Below are 27,286 nucleotides of genomic sequence, written 5' to 3'. Positions count from 1 at the left end.
AAAACATGTTTAGATGCTCTCAGGAGGCTCAGTTACTAGAAAAATCGTCCAACTCTCAGCCTTAGCGTCTGGGTTCACCATCACACCATGGACCACCTCTAAGTTCTGGGCTAAGAAAACACCCAGAACTTTGCTTTGTGGGCGTTTTTTTGCAGATGGAGGAGGTGCTCTCAGCCAAGAGAGATTTCAGGGCTGGGATGTATGAAAGGCTGAAAAAAGAACGATGCTGAGGGCAGCAGCTACAGCCTGACCCCAGCCCTGGGCACCCAGCCTGGAGCAAGCTGGACTCAGGGTTCCACCCACAACTGGAGGCAGAGGGACTGTGTGGAGGGTCTCCGGTGCCCCTACCTGCAATAGGGCTGCTGCGCCAAGCGCCCTGGGATGCAGTATACACACATCCCACACATCCCCCTCCATATAAAAGCGTGACAAGGCTTACTACCGACAGAAATTGGAAGGGGCCAGACAGAGTCGCAGGAAAACCCACCCACTGTGCAGATGAAGGAGCTGAGGTCTGCCAAGGTGAAGCAAGAGACTTGCCCCAAACCTGAAGGTCAGTTACCGGCACCATGGGAATCAGAATGCAGGCCTTTGGCCTCCCAAGTAACACCCATCATTAGTTGCTGATTTTCAAAGTGGATGCCACTACAGAGAAGTCAGACACACCAAAAACATCAGAAAATGACCCAAAGCCTCACGTGCATCATTTTGAGACTAAATAGCGACAGTCCCTCCGGCTGCAGAGGCCACGGGAGGCGGCTGTACGATGCGGGAAGGAGAGGCCGCTTCTATGCACAAGGGGGCAAAACCTTAGGACCTACCTGCTAGCTCTGGGGCTGCCACTTTGTCACAGAAGGTGCAGCTCAGCCAATTTGACAGGTTTTAACAGCATTATTGGGGTAAGATTGGCATGTAACAAACTATATGTTTTTTCAACGTTTCCATATTTTTGTTGTTGTTGTTTTTATTTATTTCATTTTTACCAACTCAAGTTCATAGTTTTCATTCGGGTTCACTCTGTGTTGTGCAGTTCCATGAGCTTTGACAAATATTTTAATAATGTCAAGTGTCCACCATTACTGTGCTGTACACAATAGATTCACTGCCCTAAAACATCCCTTCCATTCCCTCCTCCTGGCGACCACTAACTTTTCTATTGCCTCTGTAGTTTTGCCTTTTCCAGAATGTCATGCAGCTGCAATCATGCAGTCTATAACCTTTTCAAACTGGCTTCCTTCACTTAGAATACTGATATAAGGCCCCTCCATGTCCTTCTGCGGCCTGATAGTCATCTCTTTTTGTTGCTAAATAATAATCCATTTACCCATTAATCTAGTCAAAGGCATCTCCACTGCTCCCAAGTTGGGGCAATTATGAATAAGCTGCTACAAACGTTCGTGCGCAGGTCTTTGTATGAACATAGTTTCAACTCAATTAGGTAAAATACCAACAAACACAAGTGGAGGGCTGTCCAGTAAGAATGTTTGTAAGAAATAGCAAAATAAATATATTTTCTTTGCAAATCGATGGTATTGTTCCAAGGTTCCTCTATCCTTACTGACCATCCATCTACTTGTTCTATCACTTATTGAAGTCTCGAGCCTGTCAGTGGTTGCTTTCAGGGTGTCACTTAACACAGTCTCTTCACATGCTGCTAAATCATTTCACATATAGTATAACACATTTATAATCACATATTTCCACTTCCCTCTTTCCAGTCTTTATTCTCTTAACATATACATTTGACTGTTACACAGGTTACAAATCCCACCCAACGTGGTTATTGTTTTGGCTGAAATAGTCAATTATCTTTTAAAGACATTGAAATAATAAGGGGAAACTCAGTCGCCAACGTAGTCATGGCGCCCAGCGCTCTTCATCCCTCTGTGCAGGCTCGTGTGTCCTTCTGGCAGCCTTTTCCTTCTCCCTAAAGGGGTTCCTTCAACATTTCTGACAGTGCAGTTCAACTAAGACGACGTCTCTCAGTCACTGTGTGTCTGAAGAAGGCTTTATTTGGCCTTCAGTTTTGAGAATATTCTCATTGGTTGGCAGTTTGCTTCCTCTGCCCCGCCCTCCCCGCTTACTCTAAAGATGTGCTCCACTGTGTCCTCACTCCCATGGTTCCTGACAATAAATCTGCCGTCACCCTCATGTTTGTTCATCCGCCTGTTTCTGGCTGCTTTTACAATTTTACTGATTGTGAGAAATTTGGATTGTGAAGTGCTTTGGCTTAGTTTTCTCCATATTTCTTGTGCTGGGCCTCCTGGAGCTTTCTGGATTTAAGGGCTTATAGTTTTCATAAAATTTGAAAACTGTGCAGTCATTATTTCTTCAAATATTGTGTTAACTCTTCCTTCATTAGGGAATCCAATTACACACATCATTAGGCCACCTGAAGTTATCCACAGCTCATTCATGCTCTTTCCACTTTCTTTTTAATTTATCCTTTCTGCTTCATTTTGGATAAGTTTCTACTGCTATATCTTAAAATTCACTAATCTTTTCTTCAATATCTAATCTGCCTTTAATCACATCCAGTGTATTTTTCATCTCATACATTGTAGTTTTCATCTCTAGAAATTTTATTTGGATCTAATTTTAGCTTCCATGTCTCTACCGGACTTTTTGAACATAAGGAATACAGTTGTAATGACTGTTTTAATGTCCCTCCAGTCAAAGTTGTTTATGCAATTGCAAAAAAATACACTGGGGGGTAGGGGAGGCTAGGGGACTGTCAAGGGGTGGGGGGGGGAAGGACACATATGTAATACCCTTTGTAATACTTTAAGCAATAAAAAAAAAAAAATCACTCAGCAACCTCACCCGTGTGAACTGTTACAATTTCTTGAAATTGTCTTTGAAGAATGCAAGATAAACTGAACAAATTCACCATTTGGTAGGACGGCTCCAGAACCACTCAAGAGCAAGCACTTGATTTAAGCTCCCAAAGGGTGCTCTAAGTTCTCCTCTGTGCAAAATTAAACCACCAGAAAACAGCAAAAAGAGACAAATTGTTTTATAATCTGCCTTCTGCTTGGGTAAGAAGCAACCAAAACATGAGCAAGTTGGTATCAGATATTTAATGTAAAGAAAACAAAATTCTCTAATGTGTCAAAGGGCCAGGAAGAAAACGGGTCTACTCTTTGGCGCTTTGTACCACTGCGGCTGGGCTTGGACCACTATGAGTCACCAAGATGACCAAGGCCCTCTGGGACCTGCCACGCCCACAGAATCAAAGAAAAGGCAAATTCCGTTCAATACAGTTTGACTATCATCTGCATTTGGAGTTCTGAAATATCAATGTCACCTAGGGCTGCAGTCTATGACCATTCATAGTCAGTAAGAACATTAAACCAGCTTCTAGTATAAAACTTCAACCTTCTGGTTGAGAAGAGACTGGTATCTTCTGTGGGTTTATGTTCTAATTAGGCAGATATGTGGACCCCCAAGTCTTGGCTGGCAAACGGGTCTCCAGCAAGGAGTCGATATCTTTGGGTAGGAGGCTCTTTATGGTAAACGTTGTTTCTTTCCATCTCCCAAATGCTATGCCATTCATCCCACGTGCCACTGGGCCCATGGCGAATTCATGGCCATGTGGCTTGGTTCCAGAATATTTCGTTCTCTGTCAAAAGGTGCTACGAGCCCTCTCGATTGGACATTTCAAGTGTCTGGGATCAGATCAACATCGTCTGAGAATCAGCAGAGTCCTGGGGTCACGGCCCAAACTGGCCCTCATTAAAATGTCCGATGGCACCTTGTCAGTTTGGGGAGCTATCATCAATAATGTTTCTAGTTACTTTCTTTTTCCCAGAGAAATGCATGACAAGAAAAGCAAAAACCGGACTGGATAAATAACTGATGTGACAGCAATACCTAAGGGACATCTCAATAAGATCTGCAGGTCCAGAATCCAAGCTTGTACAAAACAGAAATTAAGCGTCTCCTGACCAATCCTCAAGGCCAGCTTCAAAGCATGGGTGAAGCAAGTGGCTGAGCACGTGCTGCGGAGCAGCCTCTGGACCCCGAATGGACCTCCCTCCACAGGAGGGAATTGCCGCAGATAGACTGACTTCTGAAAGGTGCTTTCTGTGAAGGGTAAGACGTGTTAAATAAATTAACCATAAGCAAATCATTCCGGCCACACCCGACGGCTTCTGAAGCTCTTTTGTGTGCATTGGCCTGTTTGGTCCTGTTTCACAGGCACTATCTCCTTCCAATGCTGTGGAAAAAGAAAGTCTCAGAGAGTTAGGTGACTTGCCTAAGGTCTGAGCAGGGACCAGCTCTGGACATTATAAGGGAGCGGGAGCCAGGGCAAATGTACCCTGCCCTGGGCAGCATTCTAGCAGGAGACAGGTCTGCTGAGTCGGATGCAAAGTGGAATGTCTGTACAGACGCCAGCAGACGGGTGGGGTGTCACCGTTGGGAGGGGCACCAGGCAGCTGAGGAGCGGGCTGAGGACCCCGGCCAGTTTAAAAGTTCAAGTGTGCCCTAGCCGGTTCGGCTCAGTGAATAGAGTCAGCCTGTGGACTCTACTGGCCAGGTACGATTCTGGTCAAGGGCATGTACCTGGGTTGCAGGCTCAATCTCTGGCCCTGGACGGGGCGCATGCTGGAGACACCCCATTGATGTGTCTCTCTCACATCGATGTTTTTCTCTCTCTGTCTCTCCCCTTCCTTTCCACTCTAAAAATCAATGGGAAAATATCCTCAGGTGAGGATTAACAAAATAAATAAATACATACATACATACATAAATAAATAAATAAAAGAAAAGTTCAAGTGTGCCCGGCCTCAAGTGTTCTATGTCCGGTGTGACTTACAGAACGGAACTCAGCAAACGGGCCTCCATCTCTGCTTCCCTCCACACCGAGCTCCATCCCCTGTGAAAGGAGCTCCATTTTATCTCCCCAGCGACTACCCGTCGGGGCTTTGGCTGAGGAAGTGGAGAGCGACAATCTCCGGCCAAGACATCAGTGATCACTCAGGGGTTAACACCCAAATTCCTTCAGGATCCCTCAGCTGGGGCCCGACCTGGGTCTGTAGGACCGAACAGTTCCAGTAGCATGAACGGTCCGTTCGTCCAGGCCCTACTTGGCACCCAGCACGATGCCGGGTGTGACATCACCATCCATAATCCCCACAGCCGCTCTGCAAGGAGGTGCTAACAGCGCCTTATAGATAAGCTTGAACTTAGGGCTCCACAGCTAGTAAATGATAACGCCAGGTTTTGACCCCTGGTCTATCTGACTACAAAACCCTGCTCACAACATCCTGTGTCCACTGAGCCGCTGACAGCATATTCGGTGCCTGATAACAGCAATGACAATAAAAATGAGTTTCCAATTGCACAGGCACAAAAATCAAAGTCCAGGGCGCGAGGGCAGTGGTGCTGTTCTTCCACTAAGAGCTGCATCACCCCAGGCAACTCCCTGGATGCGGGCCTCCCACGCCGTCTGCGGTAGGAAGGGGTGAACTCCAGCGATACCATCGTAGCCGTATAACTCTACAAGATTAACAGTCAAAACAAATATTTTGATTTTTTAATCGCATTAAAATGAACAGGGAATTAATTTCTTGTGAAGTTATGCAACACAATGAAAGACCATAAAACATAATTATGTGAACTATGTACCACAACATGAGGCACTGTTTCCTCATTTCTCTTAATCGCATCTCTGGAAGCCAAGCCTGGGACAGGTACACCCTGCTGCTTTGCTGTAACATGACCCCCGGGGGAATCTATTACTGGAAGTACCAGAAAAACTTTATTATAACACCACGTCTCTGATAACCGAGCCCCGTGGTATGGGCTTCAAAGGCATTGGGACAATTTCCAGGGATCTCAATTTCCAAGGCTGAAAAGAAACTCAGGAAAGGATTCCAGATCCTCAGAGCACAGTCCTGGCCAAGGCAGCCCGGACTGCGGGTCCCGTGTTCTCACCTCCAGAAAGGCCACACTCCCACAGGTGTGTCAGGTGTACCTCACTCCCTGAGAGGACAGGCCCTTGTCCAGGGTGTGGAGCGGAGACAGCGGATGGAACCCACCACAGGCTGGGGCAGCAGGGGCAGCAGCTGCCCTAGACCTCCTGTGAAGTCCCTGTCACTCCAGAGCCTCTGTGAGCTCTGGGGGTCGCTGGGCTGGGAGCCATGGTTGGCCCTTTCTGGGCATTTTCAGACATTGTTGTCTTGTGCACGTGTGTACACACACACACGTACACTCACACACACATGTCACTGGTGAAAGAAGAGCATGCCAGGCCCTGCATTAGACATTCATCTGCTAGAGCGCACGAACTTTCCATGTCCCTTCCACAGTTCTGGGAGCAAACGAGATGCTCACTCGACCTGAAATGCTAAGCGAGCGTTTGCAATCTGAACGTCTGCTCTTTCAGCGTCTACTGAGTAGCCACGTCATAGCCATGACCACACGTGGTGAGTGCTAGCTCCCCGCCAGACACTGTGCTCAGAGTGTGACATGGTTCTTCTAACCTCCGCAGCGCGAGGGGGATTTACCGTCATCCCGTGCTCCAGACGAGGGAACAGGACTCGGAGCTGTTCAGTGACTCACCCAAGATTACACAACTGGTGAGTGGCAGAGCTAGGACTCCAGCCAGACACTCTGACTCCCAGGTTCTTGCTCTTAGCCCTTACATTGCACTCTCCCATACCGCCGATTTATCTGTCCGTCTTTACATGCAAAGCAGTGCTAAGCAGTGGCTTAGCGTGGGCCCTGCAGCCAGTTCCCTGGCTCCTAGTCCACAGCGGACTTTCTATGTAAAACGCCATGATTATTCTTTGCATTACTATTATCTTTAGGTAACAGTAGGCTGGAAGGTCTCCACATGGGAGCATTTTATTCATTTGTTATGTTATTTTATATACATTTTAATAACAGATTATTGAGATATTACTCACATACCACAAAATTCACCCTTTAGAAGTATACAATTCAGCGGTTTTAGTATCTTACTGATAAAAGCCTAGGTGGTCCTCATGCCGTCATGCCATGATGCCCTCACGCCGTCACAAGATGGCTGCGTGCGCCACGGGGACGGGACTGGCTCTGGACGACCTCTTTAGGGCAATCCATCGAGGAGCCCCGGATGGGTGGGTGCGGCCTACCTCTTTGGGGCAATCGATTGCGGAGTTCCTGCACTGTGAGAGGGCACAAATTTCGTGCACCGGGCCTCTAGTAGTCACATAATTGTGGAACCATCATCACTAGCTAATTCCAGAATATTCTCATCATCTCAAAAAGAAACCCCATAGCCATTAGTAGCTGCTCCCACTCCACCCTCCTCCCAGATCCTAGCAACCACTAATCTACTTTCTTTGTGGAAGCACCTATTCCGATTATTTCATACAAAGCGAATCATACAATATGTGACTATCTGTATCTGGCTTCTTTCACTCAGCATGTCTTTAGGGTTCATACTTGTAGCCAGTACCAGAACTTCATTCTGTTTTTAAAAATTGAGGTGAGCCGAAACCGGTTTGGCTCAGTGGATAGAGCGTCGGCCTGCGGACTGAAAGGTCCCAGGTTCGATTCCGGTCAAGGGCATGTACCTTGGTTGCGGGCACATCCCCAGTGGGGGGGGAGTGTGCAGAAGGCAGCTGGTCGATGTTTCTCTCTCATCGATGTTTCTAACTCCTTTTCTCTCTGTAAAAACTCAATAAAATATATTTTTTAAAAAAATTGAGGTGAGATTCACATAACATAAAAGTAACCACTTTAAAGTGAACAAGTCAGTGGCATTTATTACATTCATAATATTGTGAACCTCCACCTCTATCTAATTTCAAGTAGTCCATTCCTTTTTATTGCTGGATATTCCACTGTATGAATACAATACATTTTATTTATCTGCTCATCGACTGATAAACATGTGGGTTGTTTAAACTTTTAGAATATTATGAAGAATGTTGCTATGAATATTCATGTACTAGTTTTTGTGTGGATGTATATTTTCAATTCTCTTGGATACATACCTAGAATGGAATCGGTAGGCCATATGGTAATCATGTGTTTTATTATTTTTAATCTTTGTGTTAAAAATCACATCTCTTCTCTAACTCCCAAACTGCTGGGTAAAATATTAAGAAGTGAAAACACATGGTCCTTTGAGCAGGCAGACCTGGAGTCAGACCCTGGCTTCTCCAATCACTAGCTCTACGACCTAGCAAGCTCCTCAGCATCTCCTGGCCTGTTTCCTCGGTAAGCAAACGGGAATAACAGCCTCTGCTCCCATTGACTTTATGAGGTGTAGCCCAGGGCCTGGCATATAATAACTATGCACTTGATAAACAGAAAGTACAACTACTAACAAACCCCTTTCCTGGGGGCGATTCCAATCCTCGGTTTCTTTGAGGGGGATCTGAGAAATACCGAAGAGAAAGGAGAAGAAAATAGAACCACAGCCCACCCTTCAGAATGAAGCCCAGTTAACACTGCACCACAGACCCTCAACCTTAAATAATACATGATGCCACGCACGCTCGGTCTCGATTCTAGTTTCTTTCCTTAAAAAGGTGGACTTATCACCAGGGGGATTCCTGCAGTGCAAAGTGTAGCCCCTGATGTGCCAACTGCAGCCAGGAATGAGAGCTGCCAGGGGAAAGGTGTCCTTTCTCCACTCAGCAAATTCTCACTGAGCACCGTGTGCAGGGCTGCGAGCTGGGGCTCACGGAGCGGGGCTGGTCTTTTCCCTCCAGAAGCGCCACCTCTGGTGGAATGGAGCAAGCAGGGGTTCTCAACACAACGTAAGAGGTACATCACTGAGACGGATGTGTATCCCAGAGCTAAGAACCGTGGGCCTGCACCAAGGCTCCGGCCCCACGCTTTCCTTGGGCTCTGCGTCTCTGCTTGCTTCCCAAGAGAGGACCGATGAGAAGTCTACCAACACCACCAGCACTAACCGGGAATATGGGTCAATGGCAGTAAAAGGGCTTGTTGCTCTTCTGACACCATCTAAATATAAACAGGAAGCTCTGCCTAGCAACCTGAGATGAGCGGCTACATGCAATACAGCTCCCCCTCCCACCACTGCAGCGTCGTTCATCCAGACGGGAAGGGCCCGGGAGGTCGCCAGTGGAGACACCGCGGGGCACCAGGCTGCACAGCGCCGCTCCGCCCGCTCTCGCGCCCCTCCCCCCGGTTTCTGGGCCTTGCACACAGGCAGAAGCACCCAGCGAGGACTCGGGGCCCCACTTCTACCCCACTCCCTCCGCTCATGGGCTTTCCAATAAAACTACTTTTTCACTGCACCTGAAAGGATCTCCAGGTTTCAAAAAAGAAAGAAAAGCAGCTTCTCAAGGAAAAACCCGGATCCCCTCTCGTCCCCTTCCTCTCACTCAGCAAGGAGGAGATCCAAGCTATGAGGGGTTCATGATGTGCCCATCATACAGGGGCTACCGCAGAGACGACCATGAGCCCTGCGGGATGAGCCAGCTACCAGGCAAGCCCGCAGAGCTGGGCCACCGCCCCCAACAGACCGGGGGGGGGGAGGGGGGGTCTGCCAGGGAGGAAGCACTGCCGGTGGTTACATGTCTGTCCTCATCAGGACCCCTAGAAGGTCATGGCCATTAGCAAATACCCCATTCAGACAGGTCAGAATTAGGCTCTGTCCCTTCAAGATCTGAACGTTCATCTACCAGGAAACCCTCCCGGAACCCTCCGTGGACGTCCTCGAGGAGAATAACTCGCCCATCAGCGGGGCTCCCCGAGCCCCGTGCGCGCCAGCCGGGCCTGTGTGCAGCCGCCCGCTGGAGGCACCGCTTTCCGGACACGGCCTGCGCTCCCTCGGGGCCTCCCTGACCCGAGGTTAATAAGGAAGGCTGGCAATGCACCCTGCTTCGCCGGCCCCTGACCTCGCCAATGTGAGGGCCTGCGAGTGCGAGCGGCCGGGAGGCGGCGCCGGGCGCTGGAGGGACCGTGCGGGAAGCAGGCGCGGCTCTGCGCAAGCGCGAACGCCGGGCGAGGACGCGGCTCCCGCGCCCCCTGGCGGCCGTGGCCGGCACAGCGGGGATGACCTCGGAGGGCGGCAAGCAGCAAGTCGCAGGTGGCATGGCCTACAGAGCTTCTGGCACAGGACTTGCTCAGAGCCTTCCGTGGGATTCCGGGTTTTGAACCCCGCAGTTTAAGTAAGAAGCCCGAGTGCTGTCAAGGGAGAAGGCGTTTCCAAGACCTCCTGCGAGGTGCACGCTGGTTCTGGGAGCCACTGGACACAAACCAGGGCACCTGGCAGCACCCCGGGGCGACTCAGCCTCTTTCGGTCAGCTTCAGCAGTCTCTGCACCGGGGCGTTTCTACAGAAATGACACGCCAGCCTCAATCTAGGAAGCAAGCACTTGACAGCAAGGAGAAAAAGCCGGGGCTAAAACAGGGGGTCCACCCTTCGCTCCTCCTCTGAAATGGGGACCCTACCCCTTTCCCTCTCATAGTTGTTGTCAGGGTTAAGGATGTTAAGGGGCAAATGCTTAGAGGGTGTTTACAAGGAATTTTTTAAGACATTTTAATTATTAATCATTTACTATTATTCCAGAACCTAGTACCTGGTAGGAGCTCAAGAACCTGAGTCCTCCCTGTGCTGGGAGGCTGCAGTGTGCCCGGGTCTGCCTGGCTCACGGGTCAAGCAAGGCCCTGGAGGCCCAGCTGCAGCCCAGCCCCAGTGTGGCTGGGGGACAGCCAAGAGAGCCAGCTCTGACGCCCTCCTTCTGCACGGAACAGTCTGTGCTCTGCTCCCACCCCCAGAGCTCTGAGCTTTCCAAATGTGGATACGTTTTTCATTCCCAAAGCATCAGGAACATTTGGGGGGAGAAAATGAGTACCAGACATGATTTGAAAATGATGGAAGCTAAGTCATGGGTGGTGGCAGTCAAGCACTGTAGTAGGAGTCACGGGTCCTGGTTTTGAAATATCGAACAGGAGCCTGGACTAACTAGGTGCCTTTTTTAATACCTTGGCCAGCTTTGTATGAGTCTAGGACAGCCGTGGGCAAACTACGGCCCGCAGGCCGGATCCGGCCAGTTTGAAATGAATAAAACTATTGAAAAAAAAGACCGTACCCTTTTATGTAATGATGATTACTTTGAATTTATATTAGTTCACACAAACACTCCATCCATGCTTTTGTTCTGGCCCTCCGGTCCAGTTTAAGAACCCATTGTGGCCCTCGAGTCAAAAAGTTTGCCCACCCCTGGCCTAGGAGAACCTAGCAGTAAGGATCCAAATCCTAAGAGTGAACAATACAGCAGCGAGCACACCACGCAGGGGAGAAAACTACATTAAAGAGGCCCCAGGGGTCACTGGCTTTCAGCGAAAATGAGCCACAGGAGATGGGCTCTTCAGAGCCAAACAAGCTGAAACACCATCCACAAATTGGGATGGTCCAACCTGAAGCTGAGTGTGGGTAGGGAGGAGTTACAGACAAGATTAGTTCTTTTATATCAGGCCCCAAACACAATCCCGTTCCATCTAAAATGGAGAGGATTTCCGAATACACTGAAAACACTGCCCTTGGGCGTAAGTAACTTGTATGTTCCTCAGATACAGTTTATCTTGGATTGTCTGCCCCTAGATGCCAGGGGGAAATGTCGACAGAACCATCCCGCACAAGCACCCTGTGTGGCGGGCATCTAAGCAAACAGCTTAGATGAGACACAGCCCAGGGTCCGGCCCAGAGCAGGCACTCCCGTATTTAATGATTTAATGAATCAATTACATGATCTAGTTTGAGAGAGGCAAGTGGCAGATGCAAAATAATTCAACAAAAACTGAGCACCAAATTGGATGGTGCCAACTAGAATAGAGGTGGCTCAGAGGAAGGAGAGATTGACGTGGACAACGGAGGTAGAGAGGCTGTCACTAAGGTATCGCTGAGTGTGGCCTCCTCACAGGGAAAAAGAGAGGGCTCCACGCTGGAGAAGAAGACGGGCAGAGGTGGGAATGAGCCTGGCAGCGGTGAGGGCAGGGAGGTGGGCAGGCAGGCCGCAGGCAGCCTGGAGCAGAGTGTGGGTGGCACAGAGCAGGGCACAGCCTCCGAATGCTGGACAGATGCTCAGCCATGCTGAGACCTGAATGGTGAGCAGGACTCATCAGGAGCCCGAGCTTCAACACTGAGAGAAAGATGACTTCTGGGGAGGGCGTGGGGTGGGGTCCGCTCTTGATTACCTCAATGTGGACTTTTCCCTGGTGTGTGAACCTCAGACCAGTCCAACTAGTTCTGGCACTAAGCCACTGTCTACTTACTGCCTTCACCACATTTAACTACAACCTACTTAAGAATCTAAACCTGCCACAATGTTCACGTGCTCATGTGTCTCAGGCCCTGGGCCCCCGGGGGAAGGCTCTGTGTCATCTGCCTCCCTGCTCCCCTTCATCAGCCTGGCAGATGAGAGGGGCCTCAGTTCCTGCCTTCCTCACTCTCTGTGGTCCTGGGTGAGCTTCAGCCACTCCCGAGGTGTAAGCAAATCTATACACAGTCACTTCCTTAATCCTGAAACAAACAACAAAAAACCCACAATAAATAGCCTGGAGACCCTGGCGCTGAGCAGCAGCCCCAGAATTCGAATGTCTCCCTGGACGCGCCCTCTTGTGGTCACAGAGGTATCCTCACCTTCAACGCCAGCCCAGCATCTCCTCCAGTGCTCCTTGCCTGTTTTAGCTACATCATTACCTGCCCTGCCCGGCGAGCTAAACTAAAACTCTTACAGTCATCTCGATTCCTCCCTCAACCACCTTCCCACACCAACTCTCCAACACACATACTGTCTCAATGGCCTACTGCAACCCAGGTTTCTGCAGGATCTGTCAGGGCCCAGCTGGGACAAAGCAATCAATCTAGTTCCGTCACATAAAGGAGACAATGGATGGAGTTGTCTGCAGAGGGGTGAAATAGATGAGAAGCCAAAAAGGATGGCATTGCATCCCAGAATTCTGCAACAGCAGGAGGCCACTCACATCCCTAGGACAAAGGGAGGAGGCAGAGTTATAAGAGCCCAGAAGTTGGGGCTACTGGGTGGGAAATAGGACCCAGCAGAAGCTCCCGAATGGGGGTCAAAAGAAGGGTTTGTCTGACAGAAGCTGGAGCAACTGAAGACACCCATTTGCTGTCAAGGTGCTGCCTGAGGCAAAGAAAGAGAAATACCCTGGATTCCCTCTCCTCTTGCCCTGATGTCCTGCCAGTGCTTCCAGTTGGCCAAACCAGGCAGAAACGAACTGGCTTGGGCACCTCCGAAACGGCCTGTACAAGCCAGACCCCCTGAAATGCAGAACAGCGGAGGAAAGGGCTCAAAGCCAGCTCACCTTCACCATGATCTTTAATTCCTTCTAATCTATTCTCCGCTCTGTACCAGAAAGATCTTCCCACTTATAAGCTTAATTTGGTCCTCCTGCCTAAAACCTGGCAATGGCTGGTAGTTTCCTGCAGAAAAAATAGGACTCGCCCATCAGGCTGACTTCGTCGATCAATTGCAAATACAGAAACTGCTGCTTCCCTGGGCGATACTGAGCGTACTTTATAACATGGGATGAGCTGCTACCTCAGTTATCACTGTAGAAGAAAATAGACTCTTCCTCAAGAGGACTCACCCTACATCCTTTCTGACCAGAACTATCTGCCATGACTGGGAGGCTCAGGGCTTTAATGAAAAGATGTCATACAGAAGAAAGTGGAGAACAAGGAAAGGCTATTAAACTCTATGAAAGAAATAGAGTAACAAGAGATTGAATTAGTAGTAAAAAAAAAAAAAAACTTCCTACAGAGTAAAGCCCAGGCTCCGATGGTTTACTGGTGAATCCTACCAAGTGTTTAAACAAGAATTAGCACCAATCCCTCACACACTCTTCCAAAAAGTAGAAGAGGAGGGAGCATGTCACAGTTCACTCTGTGATGTCAGTATTATCTTGATACTCAGACAAAGGCATCACAAGAAAAATAAACCAAAATATCCATTATGAATACAGACGTAAAAATCTTCAACAAAACATTAGCATACCACACCCAGCAACATATAAAGAGAATTATGTACCGTGACCAAGTGGGATCTATCCCAGGAACGCAAGATTGGCTTAACATATGAAAATCAATTAATGTAATAAACCATATTTAAAAAATAAAGCACAAAATACATGATTATCTTAGTAGAAAAGACATTTAACAAAATTTAATACTCTTTCATGATAAAAAAAAAAAAACACTCAAAAAAACTAGTAAAGGTGAACTGGCTTTGATAAAGGCCATTTATGAAAAACCCACAGCTAACATGGTGCTTCCTAGGGAAAGACTGAAAGCTTGCACCCTAAGACAAAGACCTCTGCTCTGGTCACCTCTATTCAATATTGTATTGGAGGCTTTACCAACGCAATTAGGCAACAAAAATAATAATAAAAGGCATCCAGACTAGAAAGGAAGAAGGAAAACTATCCTATTTACAGATGACATGATCTTATATACATAGAAAACCCTAAAGATTCTATAAAAATTATTGGAGCTAAAAAATGAGTCCAGCAAGGTTATAGGATGAAAGATCAATACACAAAAATCAGTTGTATTTTCTATATACTAGCAGTCAACAATTAAAAATCAATTAAAAAATGATTTTACTATGATGGCATAAAAAAGAATAAATACTTAGGAATAAATTTAACAACAGGAATGTAAGTCTTGTACACTGAAAACTACACAACACTTTTAAAGAAATGAAAGAAGACATCCCATGTTCATGGATTGGAAGACCTAATATTGTTTAGATAGCAACACCCTCCAAATTGATCTACAGATTTACCACAATCCTTATCAAATTCCCAGCAAGCTTATTTTTGCAGTAATTGGCCATTTGATTCTAGTGGAAATGTAAGGGACACATAAAAGCCAAAACAATATTAAAAAAAAAAAAAGTTGGAGGACTCACACTTCCCAATCTCAAAAGTTACTACAAAGCTACAATAATAAAAGACAGGGTGGTATTAGCATAAGGAGATATATAGAGAGAGACCAATGAAATAGAATTGAGAGTCCAGAAATAAACTCTTACATTCATGTTCAATTGACGTCAACAAAGATGTCAAGACAATTCAATGGGGAAAAATAAAAATAGTCTTTTCAACAAATGGTGCTGGGATAGCTGAATGTCCACATGCAAAAGAATGAAGTTAGACCCCTACCTCACACTATATACAAAAAATTAACTTGAAATAGACTATAGACCTAAATGTAAGCGTTAAAACTATAAAACTAAAAAAAATAAATAAAAAAAGAAACAACCAAAAGAAACACACCTTGATTAGGCGATGGTTTCTTAGATACCATATCAAAAGCACAAAAGCAATAATTGAAAAAATAGATAAACTGAACTTAATAAAAAAGAATGATACCAGCTATAACATGTGAGAAACCTGAAAATACTATGCTAAGTGATAGAAGCCAGACAAAATATTACATATTTTATGATACCATTTATATAACAAGTCTAGAATAGGCAGATCTATAGAGACAGAAAGTAGATTAGTGATGGACTAGGGTTGGGGAGCATTCATCAGGTAATGGGAAGTGACTGTTAATGAATACAGGGCTCGTTCTGGGGTGATGAAGATGCTCCAGAATTAATTTTGGTGATGGCTGCGCAACTCTGAATATTAAAAAATCACTGAACTGTACACTGTAAATGGTTGTATTTTATGGTATGTAAACGATATCTCAATAAAGCTGTTTTTAAAAAAAGCTATAGAGCATATTGGTAATATGAAAAACTGAAACAACACAGATGTTCCACAGGCAACTGGTTCAAAATATCCATAAGGCAACCCACTGTGCAGCCATTAAAAAGTGTTTTCAAGCCCTAGCCGGTTTGGCTCAGTGAATAGAGTGTTGGCCTGCAGACCAAAGGGTCCCAGGTTTGATTCTGGTCAAGGGCATGTACCTCGGTTGCAGGCTCCTCCCCATCCCAAGCCCCAAGGCCCAAGGCCCATGCAGGAGGCAACCAATCAATGCATTTCTCTAACATCGATACTTCTCTGTCTTTCCCTCTCTCTTCCACTCTCTCTAAAAATCAATGGATTTTTTTTAAAAAGATATCAAAAAGTTTTTTCAAAAATATTTAATGACATGGAAAATAATTATACACATATATACATAGAGTGAAAAAGTAGAATATAAAACAATATATATAGAATAACTCTGTGCATAAAATAATGTATGTATATCTACATATTTATACATTTTATATATTTAAAGATATATATAGTTTAAAGATACATAGGTACTTATATAAAAATATATATGTTCTAAAAGTGATTAGCTCAAATGGCTGTATGGTGACAAACTTTATTTTCTGCTTTATGTTTTTCTTTATTTTTCAAATAGCCTATACTCAACAACAACAAAAAACGAAAGAATAAATGTTCCCTTTCAGATCAAAGAGATTCTATTCAGTGTTGGCCAGAATGAGAGGCGGCCCGTCCCACACGCTGCGCAGGAAAGCACACAGGCACAGCCGGCCTGCAGGCCAGTCTGGAAATACCTCCCTTTTGACCCAGAAACTCCACCTCTGGTGAGCCCTCCTAGGGAAGCCGCGGAGAACAAGCACAAAACCCAGCTGGGAGGGCATCCGCCACAGCCTCACTTACATGTAACAGCGAAAAGCTGCAAACAACCGACCTGTCCCAAAATAGAGGCTTTTGAGGTCAATGTATTTTAGCTTCCCCATACAATGAAGTGCTGTACAGCTGCTGAAATGATGCACAAATGGACCGTTTGTCACGGCAAGTGTTCATGACTGCAGTGAAGTGGGAAAAGCAGGTCGCAAAGCAGGAGATGCGATGTAATCTTTTTATTTTTAAAAATTCACACATATGGTAAGTATAGAAGAATACACGAACATGTCAACAGGGGTTCCTGGTGGCTGTGGTCCTAGAGTAACTTCTCGCCAATGAACTGTCAGCAGAACTTATGTGTGTTACTTCCGCTCCCCCTGGACACCTCCCTTTTCCTTTCCAAGAGCTGCAACATTCCAGCAACCCAGCTTCAATCACACAGCTGTGGGCTGCGCCCCAGCAGAAGGGGGATATGGGAGCCAATGCATTTTGGCCTCTTTATCACAACAGGTACATACCAAGGCATTCACAAAGGCCATCTCTAGGAAGGCAAGCCACTTCAGCTCCCGCTGTCCGAGCTGCAGAAAGTCACCCCGTGTCCAGGAGGGCTAAGTTCCAGAAGAGAGTGGCCATGTGTCCACTGGCCCCAAACCATGCCTCCCATTGGGGAAAAGAACATCTGTGCCACTCGGGGTGCTGGAGATGCCAATGGCTATCTCAATCTGCACCCAGAGCACAGACCTCTACTCACTTGGCCAACCCAGGACTACCAGAAGCTAGAGTTTCTCCACTTCTTCTATTCCCGTTCTCTGTTTCTCTACTGAGGTTGAAGAGATAGGAGGAAGGAGTGGGGGGCGATTGGGTGGGGAGAACTGAGGTCCACTTAGGAGCTCCCTGATAATGGAAATGAACTGGAATGGACCACCTTCATAAAGACACCCATGTCAGGTGTGGTTATGGTGGGATGTCAGTATGATCTCACAGGTATTCCCATAATTAGCAGAAATGACTCTGAATCATCTAACTATGCTCAGTATGCTATCTACATGCAAAAACAAACAAACAACCCACAACAAAACCCACACATCTGACCATGACAGGCTAGAAGCAGAGACACCCAGAATCACCTGAATTACATGACAGGCATCTTGGTAGAAATCCAAGGAAGGGAAGTTTCATACATTTCATTCAATAATTGAGCACCAACTATGTGCCAGACACTGTGCTAATTCTGGGAAGCACAAACAAACAAAACAGAATTCTTCCCTTAGAGCAGCGGTTCTCAACCTGTGGGTTGCCAACCTGTGGGTCGCCACCCCTTTGGGGGTCGAACGACCCTTTCACAGGGGTTGCCTAAGACCATCAGAAAACACATATATAATTACATATTGTTTTTGTGATTAATCACTATGCTTTAATTATGTTCCATTTGTAACAATGAAAATGCATCCTGCATATCAGATAGTTACATTACGATTCATAACAGCAGCAAAATCACAGTTATGAAGTGGCAACGAAAATAACTTTATGGTTGGGGGTCACCACACCATGAGGAACTGTATGAAAGGGTCGCGGCATTAGGAAGGTTGAGAACCACTGCCTTAGAGGAACGCCTCACTAGCAGGGGCATCTGGCAACGGTACAACTAATCCTGGGACGATTTTCAGGTGATTCTAATCCACTGTGCTGGGACGATACTGAGCAGGTTGACTCTGAAGATAGGACTCGTGAGCCTGAGGGACAGAACTTATAGGAAGAAACCTGGGCGAGGGCAAGGAGCGAGTCGGGTGGGGCTGAGGAGAGGAGGTAGGCAAACCTAGGACGTTCTCGAGTGGCCTGATTGCTTTCTCCCCGAGGAAACCTGACCTGGCCCCAGCGAGCTCTGGTCCATAGACCGACAGCGCAGAGAGGTCAGAACATGGGCTCTGGAGCCGACCACTCTTCAGACTGAGTCCCCGTCTGCCACTCGGTAGGAGCCTGGGCGCTGGACCGCCCAAGGTCGGGTCCTGCCTCCATCCCTTCCCAGCTGTAGCACCCTCGGCAGCTATCTAACCTCCCCGCACTCGGTGTTCTCATCTGCAGAATGGGAAAAACAAGTGCCTACCTCACAGGGTGGTTGTGGAAATTGGCTGGTACCCAAAACAAAGGGCACAGCACCTGGCACAGAGCAGGCCCTGACATCATTCCTAGAAACCTCGCCCAGTCTCCTTTCCTTTGTCTGTAAATTAGGGTTTGGGAGGATTAACGAGACAGTAAAGCCCTAACACGAGGTCCTCCATAACTGAATGACGCTGGCTTCCGATTCCCAGGAAACCACGCTAACGTTACCGGGCCAGGGGAAGAGCTCCCGGCCACGGCTGGAAGGAAGAGTTAGATGTGGGAGTTCACTGACTTTCCGGGCTCTGGCTGGAAGCCCCGGTAGAGTCTCACCTCAGGAGACCATGCAAAAGTCTAGGTGGCCTATGCACCTGTGCAGGTCAACTCTGCCGCCTACCACTATGCGGGCCGCCCAGGGGAGGGGGGTAGGTGGGGCGCACGCCCAGCCAAGGGGCAGCTGCGCTCGGCTCCAGCCTGGTCACGCTCTGGGAGAATGAGGGGACAGCTCTTCCCTTCTTTCCAAGAAGATGGAAAGCCAGATTGTTAAGTATTCCTGATTTGGAAATGCCGGCAACTAATTCGAAAGCATTGGAAACACTGAACAGACCCAGCACAGCCCGCCCCGGGGCCTGCAGGCCAGAGGTTCACACCTTCTGATTTAGAGGCTTTGTACACTAACGTCCTTCCAATCCTCGTTGGCAATCTCCCCTGAAAAATTCTCAAGGACCCGATGAAGAAAGGAAAAGCCAAATATTCTGACACAGCTCGGCCAAGAGCCTCTTGAACTCGTGAGAGAACTGGCCCATCTTTGGGCATTTCTGTGAACTAGAGAGGCAATTTCCTGCCATTACAAGTCACTTCTAGTGGCTCCACCACCAAACACTTACCTTCCACGCTAACATTTCCATCGGCTCACTGCGTGCCAGTTCTGTTTTAAGCACTGAACATAAACTATCTCATGTAATCCTCACGACAGTCCAATGAGAGCCTGATAGGTGGGGAAACTGAGGCACAGAGGTGTTAAGAATGTGTACAAGGTCACACAGCCAGTACAGCGTGGGAGTTGGGCCCAAGCGGGTGGTTCAGCAGCCTCTCACCTGGGCAGCCCAGGCTCTCGAGGCCTGGGGCCTCCACGGCTGCAGCCACTCCCTCTAGGCAAAGGTGACCCTTCCCTGTCCCTGTACACCTGTGACTCCACATGTGCCTACAGAGTCAGAAACTAGCCAGGGCCAGGTCTCCCCAGAGCCAGCCAGTGGGTCCCAGGAGCCAGGTCCTCATCCAGGGCTGGGGACCCACTGCTAACTACATATCACCAGGCCAGACTCCGGGACCAAGTCTCCTGTCCTCCTCGCTCCCGTTGCATGGCCGCCACAAGACTAAGCTGGCAGTGCCACCTGTAGACAGTCTGCTACCACCAGGCCGTCTCAAAGGCAACACTAAGACCTGAGCTCTTGCTGCTAAGCAGCCCTAGAGCCATCCCCCAACCCCAACTAGCAAACCAACTTCTGGCTACGCTGCACCGGGCCCCACGTCAATCAGGCAGCTGGAAACTGCCAGAGGAAGCTTTGCAGAATATCATTCTTGGCCCGAAGTAATACACACACATACACACACACACACACACATACACACACCCCTCCCATAAGCCAAGGCACGTGCAGTGGCTCAGTGAGCACCCGAGAGAGAGGAGGGCAGCTATGTGGCACAGACCCCAGCACACCTCATGACTCAGGCAGATGCAGACACAGGCCGGGCGCTCTCAGGACCCCCCCCCGAGGCAGCCTGAAAGGACTGTGCCCAGTAAACGGCCAGCATGCCCTGTCAAGAGTGACAGCATCTTTCCCGGCCCACGGGGGGGTTTAGAGGATTAATTAGGCAAACCTGGCAGTATTCGCGTTCCCCGGGGAACTTGGGGACTGTGTCACCCCTGTCACAAAGCTCTTGGTGTGTCTGGAGCTGGGTCTTTGTTCAGCATTGCACGGGACACCAGGTCAGAAGGCTGGCAGCACTCAAGAGGCCAGTGCACTGCTGGTCGGAGGGTCGCCCACCCAGGGCCAGGCCTCCGGGCCAGCCACAGTCAGTCACGATGCCGTGTGAACAGTGGGTGGCTGTGTCAGACGGTCCGCTTCTCACCGTGGCCGTCAGAAGTCCAGAGCGTCTCTCCTCCTGCAGGAGGCCTCCGGGCCCTGCTGGCCTGCAGTGACCGCTCCTGCCTCTGAAAAGCTGTCACCTGTGCCCAGCTTCCACCACTTGCTGCCTTGTTTGGGGCTGACATTTTAAAATGTCATTTAGCAGCATTTAGTGCGTGCCAGGTACTGCGTTAGTGCTTCACATACAATATGTGATGCAATCTTCACATGTCTATGACGTGCATGATTATACCCATTTCACAGATGAGGAAGTGGCCACGTGAAAAACTCATACAACGGGTGTCCTCCCTCTGTCATTTCTTCCCATGAGACTGCATCCTCCCACACTGATTACAAACTCCTTCCCGGCAACCAGGGTGACACTTACCCCCGCCTTCTAGCCCCCGAGCCCCAGGGCACACAGGTAAACACGGGATGACTGACTGTTAAAGTCACTGCCACTTGGAGCGGCCACTTAGCCCTTAATTATCACACAGGTGGCATTACTGAATAAAAATGTGGTCAGCCATGTGGCCAACCGGCCATGGGATAAGAATCCCTATAAATGTTCTGCAGCATCTTAATGACCAAGAAAAGTCCCTGCGCACGCTGCATGTTAATTATCAGAAAACTTGGCTGAGATGTTGTTCTCTCCTTGCCTCAGTGATAACTGAAGACCTAGGCTCTGAGGAAACCGGGTGTTGCTGGGCCGCACATTACCCAGTGCCAGCGTGGGCCCAGCCCGGCGCCCTGCTGGGAGCCCATCACCAGCCAGGGGCCCCGGGGTCAAACCGCAGGCTCCAGGGAGGCTCTGCCGGCTCCAAGCGGCATGGCCCCGGGGGACACCCTCCCAGGGACAGACGGCGCAGGCCTCACCTTTGGTCGCGTAGGCTTCCGCCAGCACCCGCAGCCTGTAGGGAGGGACGGCTGTCAGCGGCAAGTCGTCGAGGCCCACCCGCGCGTAGATGTTGAGAGCTTCCTTATAATCTCCTTCCACGTAGTTCAGCTTGGCCATGATCAGATTGGATTCTTGCAGCAGCTCTGACTAGAAGGAAAAGTAGAGAAAACGCATTTTCCTGCTATAATCGGAGGGATGCTGCCTGGGGACCCATCTGCTACCGCAAAGCTGGGGCTTTCCACACAGTAACGGGGTGCAACGGTCACAGCAAGATCGCTCACGGCAGCCCAAGTGGAAACAGCCCAAACGGCCATCGGCTGAGGGTGGATAAGCAAAATGTGGTGGAGCCACACGTGGAATATCACTCAGCCATAAGGAGGAAGGAAAGACGACACAGCTACAGCACGGACACACCTCAAAACAGTGTGCCCAGGAAAACGCCAGTCGTGAGAGGCCCCTCCCGGGGGCATATCGCACGGCCAGAATGGTCGAAGCTACAGGCAGAACGTAGGCCAGTGTTCGCCGAGGGCTGGGACGGTGGGAATGGGAGGAGCCGGTTAATGGTGAGGGGTATATTGTGGGGTGATGAAAATGTTCCGAAATTCAGGTACAACTCTGTGAATAGTCCTGAACCACTGAACTGCACACTTTAAAGGGGTAGATGATATGGTGTGTGAATTATATTTCAGTGAAGCTGCTGCCAAACAAAACGGAAACCCTGAGGTTCCCCTAAGGCAGCTGAGCTGGGCTGGGGCAAAAACAGAAGGACTACTTTATGAACAAGACACAGACGCACCGTCTCAAAAAAGGAAGCTCCACGGGCTTCCCGGGGTCTGCCCACTGCACTTAACCAGAGGAGAGAGGCTTTCTAAATCCGTGCAAAAATCAGCACCTGCTCTCTTTCCAAGGGCGACTTTCCTCACGGAGCCATTCCATCCTGCTGCAGTCACTGTCCCCTGATGGGCTCGCCTTCCCATCTAGGCAGGGAGGCCAGCTGCCCCAGGCCACGCCCACCAGCTCCGACTCCTGGCTCCCCTGCCCCCCTCACAGCAGAGAAAGAAGAGGCTCCCAGCATCTATATAAGGACAGATTTATCTCCCAGGCCTTCCCTCGGAAACTAAGCTATACAAGGCTGGCTTTTTCCGCTTCTAGAAGCACGCATTCTGTAATTTAAAGCCGTGACAGGGTCGACGGCTCAAGGAACCAGCCAGAGCATGGCAAAGCAGCTGTGTCAGCCATGGTGGCCACTTCCAGGCACTCTGGGAAGGGAGCAGAGACAACAGGCAGCACTGGAGAGGATGGTGGGAGGGGCAGGGCGAGGGAAGGTGAGGTGAAAGAGGATCCAAAGGAAGCAGAGAGGGAAGGCTGGAGAGGGAAGCGGAGAGCTGAGTCTAAACAGAACGGAGAACTGGCAGATGAATACATAGAAGGGTGGTGCGCAAGGCTTACTACGGAGGGGGAGGGGGGCGTTGTCTAGGGTCCAGGCTCGGCGAGGGAAGTTCGGGCCTGGTTCCCTCCCGCACCGTGGTACCGGGCCCGCCGTCCCCAATAGGAAACCCCGCACAGCTCTCGGCCACAGCGGCCTAGGGCGTTCATGGACCACGTATTTCAGGCAGGAAATGGGGTAGTAAGTGGCACTCCTGATTAACCTGTTTCCTACAGTGGAACAGGGTGTCAGGTTGAGCCCTGGGTCACATATGACAGCTCACTCCAAGCACCTGGGGAAGATTAGTGGCATTTTTCACAATCGTATCTCACTGAAGGCTCTCATCAGCGGGGGGCCGGCCCATGGATCACACAGGAGCTGGCAGGGAGATGCTCCAACCCCACTCCCCAACCACACAGCTCAGAGCAGGTGGCGCCAGCACCTCCCCATGGTCTCCCCTCGTCCCAGAGGCCCAGGGTACCTTGAGGTTCCCTCGGTCCAGGGCGGCGGTCAGGTGCTTGCGGACCTCGGTCAGCTGGGGCCAGGGGCCTCGGGGGCTGGCGCCCTGCCGCAGGGAGTGCTCCTTCAGGTACTGCTCCAGCTTCGACTCCCCGAGGAGGAGTTCTGCCATGTCATCTGTCAGGACAAAGGGAGAGGCTAGGTGGGCGAGGAGTGGTCTCTGTGCTGGGAACCCCCCAGGGCCTCAGGACCCCCCTTGCTCCACGCCCCCAACGGGGCCCACCTGGAACCTCATAACCTCAGGTGGGGCCCAAGTAGGCACCATCTTAGGGTGCCGTCCGGGCAGCAGTAAAGAATGTTCCAGTGTACGCACTCAAACAGGGGGGTGGGGGTGGGGGGTTCAAGCACTGTCCTCTTTTGTCACAAAATTACGGAATCTAGAAAGACGGATACAGTAGCACGGAGAGAGCTCCAGTTCAGTAGAAAGACATAAAGCTGCCTTGTGATTCATTCCGTCTGATCTTTACAAACACACACAGGGCCCAACCGTGTCTTTCCTGAGAGCGATGCAGTGGAACCTCCCAGCCCGCCGTATTCTATGGCCTTGGTACACGGATACGAGCCGGGAGAATGTCTGTACAGTCAGATTCTTCAAACGAGCTTGTGCCAAAACAAGCTGAATGCAGGTAGTCTGTTTTTGTCCAAAAGTCAAAACTATACAAACAGCCTGGCCGGTGTTGCTCAGGGGTTGAGCTTCGAACTATGAACCAGGAGGTCAGGGTTCGATTCCCGGTCAGGGCACATGTCCGGGTGGCGGGCTTGATCCCCAGTGTGGGGCGTGCAGGAGGCAGCCGATCAATGATTCTCTCTCATCATTGACGTCTTTGTCTCTCCCTCTCCCTTCCTCTCTGAAATCAATAAAAATATGTTTTAAAGAACTATACAGACACTGATATCAGGGAACGTTTGTACGAAGGCTTTATCCCTAAGAGTGCAATACTTATGGCAGTGACTTTGTTGGCTGGTTAATAGAATAAAAAGCTCACTCCAGCGGCAGCTCTTTGGATCCACACATCCAAGCTGTTCTGAACAAAACCAAACAATCTGAACACCAGCCTGAGCACGGTCTATTTCCTCTGTGGTGGGACAGAACGTCATTGTGTCCAAATATAAAAGCAGCTTTAAAAAGTCTGGAGGGATGTACCTCAAACCCATGCTAATAGTTACCACTGGGGTGCAGGAAAAAGAACCCCAACTGGGGTTAGTGGCCAGAAGGGACCTTAGCTTGATCTTAGCGTGCCGGTCCTAGAGGAACAACCACGGTAGGTCTAGTATTGGTGCAACCCAAAGTTCACTGAGACTCGGGGGCGGGGCCTCCGAAGGCCAAGAGCTGGACCGAGAGCCTTTCCAAGCCTTCTGCTCAGTGACCCAAAGCTGCCGGCCTCCCGTTCCCAGCAGCGCCTCCGCCTCCGTCTGTGCTCTGAGCAGCCAACGGTAACCTGCCAGAGACGATGCCGAGGGCCCCGGGGGGAGATGAGCAACACCAGAACGGGCAGCGTTAACTCGGAGATCTGAGCTCAAGGGTTCTTTGGTTGTCCACGAAGAAAAAGGAAATAGAGAGGACATCAGGCAAGACCCACAGCAGGGTCCCCCACCAGCGAACAATAAAGCTACGCCGGCCGAGGGCTCGGGGGCGCCAGTGTAACCCAGTGGATGGACCAGCGCAGCACCCGTCAGGGACGAAGGTAACGAGCAGCTTCCTCCCAGAACGGAAATCCTGCTAATAAGGAAACCTAGGGCTCGGGGTGAAGGGTGTGTAGGCAAAGGCCTGCTGGTGAGTGTCAGGGCATTCACATGCACAATCTTAAAGGCTTAAAAGAAGTATTGCTACAACAGAACCTGACTGCTATACACCAATACAATGCACATGTGACAGATGTATGTTTCAGGGTGGAAAATGTGGGGAAAGGCATTCCAGGCAGAAGGAACAGAATGTGCAAAGGCATGGCACAGCCTGGTTGTCTGGGGAACTCCAAGTCATTTGTTAGAGCTGAACCATGAAGGGCAGGGAGAGGAAGAGGGCAATGGTCCTGGGAGTTTCCTTCCAGGTGGGTGAGGATCAGGTCCTTAGTTCTGGAAGGAGCCGCACGCTCCGGGCGAAGAGCTTACAATCTAAATTGAAATTCAGCATGGCCGCTACAAAACCATTTTTGAACTTTTTTAAATTTCCAGGCTCCAATTAATCTCTCAAGCAGATTGTTTTCTTTATTCCCCTGCAAAAAGGTGATTTCCCTGCCACTCACTCTCCCGACCAGGAGGTAGAGATCTTAACCACAGCAAGGAGCTCTCGTGCCAGAGCAATTACACCGAGGCTGCGCGGCTCACTGCTAACGGTGAAGGCAGCTGGGCGGCCTGACCACAGGCACTGGCTGCACCTGCCAAGGGCCTCACGGCAGGATCCACCAGCGACAGAAGAAAGGGCGCCACCTAGCCGCTGCTCATGCCCAATGGTGTGCCCAGCTACGTGCTGGGACAGTGGGACACAAGGGGAAAAGACCCCTCCGGGCATACAAGAAGGTTCATTTCAGATCAGAGTTAAATATAAAATAAAAGAGCATCAAAATGGTAAGAAGAGACTTTCGCTTCCAGCCAAGACAGACCAAATTTAACCTCCCGTCGGAAACCCACAAAAACATGACAGACTATATTTTTAAATAAAAACAATTTTCAAGACACTAGACATCAGGCGACAGAGGAGTGATCCCTGAGAACCGGGTAACAAGCCAGGTCGGCGCTAGGATTGCCGGGAGAGTTCTGGCGGCAACAGGGGAACGGGGACACAGACAGCAGAATTCTGCCTCATGGAAGACTTCAGTCTCAGTATCTCTTCCCCTACTTCCTGCTCCCACTCCCCAGGCACTGAGGAGGGCACAGCTGGGCACAGCTGGGCATTCCACAGGAGCAGGCAGAGCTGCGGGACTGCAATGCAGGGCTGGGACGTGCCTTCCAGGATGGAGAAGCTCAGGGCTGCCCAGGGGTGCCCAGGGCTGGTTTCCCCCACCTCACGACCATTTGGGGGAATTTAAGTGAGGCTGAGAACCAGCTCTCCAGTGGCTGTTAGCAGGCTAAAGCCTGGCATCGAATAGAGACCGCTCTATTCTAATAGATTAGCATGGGCCTCAGCCCCCGGGAGGGGCCTCTGGTCCCCTGGTTCATCTCCAAACGGACGATCCCCAATCCAGTAAGCCCGGTGGCTGGCACAGTGCAGAGCCCAGGCGGCCTCAGCCTCCCTCAGACACCCAGGGACGGAGGGGTTGTGACCTTTGCCACTTGAGGTGACTGTCCCTTCCTCACAGCCCTCTCCCTTGTGGGATAAGCAGCTGGCACAGAGATTTGATCAGATGATGGAGGGGGGGAGAAGTTAGGGTTTCTACTCTATTTCAGGGAGTACTTGATATCAATACAAAAAAAATCTCCAGGACTCGGTTTGTATGTCAATAGAGAAGCATTGAGGCCTATTCAAACCATTCCTGCTGGGGCCCCGATCCAAGAGGAAAAAACAAGCCCCTATTCACGCGGGAACTGGTTCTTCAGCGGCCCCTTTGTTACCCAGCAAAGACGGCCCAGTTCTTGGTTCTCGTGTCTCAGTCTCAGGGTGACCGCAGTGAATCCCATCCCCAGGTTCATC

The 27,286-nt window shown here is 49.6% G+C and overlaps 1 protein-coding gene across 5 annotated transcripts in view; it reads right to left on the bottom strand.

Moving 5' to 3' along the window:
* The window catches only part of TTC7B (tetratricopeptide repeat domain 7B), a gene marked incomplete at its 5' end in the record, with an annotated part of 195,317 nt that overhangs the window by 153,044 nt on the left and 14,987 nt on the right, over nt 1–27,286 (bottom strand). For all 5 annotated transcript variants that reach the window (XM_081111613.1, XM_081111614.1, XM_081111610.1 and 2 more), the window contains 2 exons: nt 21,692–21,860; nt 23,621–23,775. In XM_081111613.1, the coding sequence (XP_080967739.1) occupies nt 21,692–21,860; nt 23,621–23,775 (324 nt within the window). The remainder of the gene's footprint in view (nt 1–21,691; nt 21,861–23,620; nt 23,776–27,286) is intronic.

The sequence above is a fragment of the Myotis nattereri genome (genome assembly GCF_964212035.1).
Source record: "Myotis nattereri genome assembly, chromosome: 1".
Taxonomy (NCBI): Eukaryota; Metazoa; Chordata; class Mammalia; order Chiroptera; family Vespertilionidae; genus Myotis; species Myotis nattereri.
Note: the sequence above shows the minus strand (reverse complement) of the source record. Positions and strands in the feature narration are given on the sequence as shown.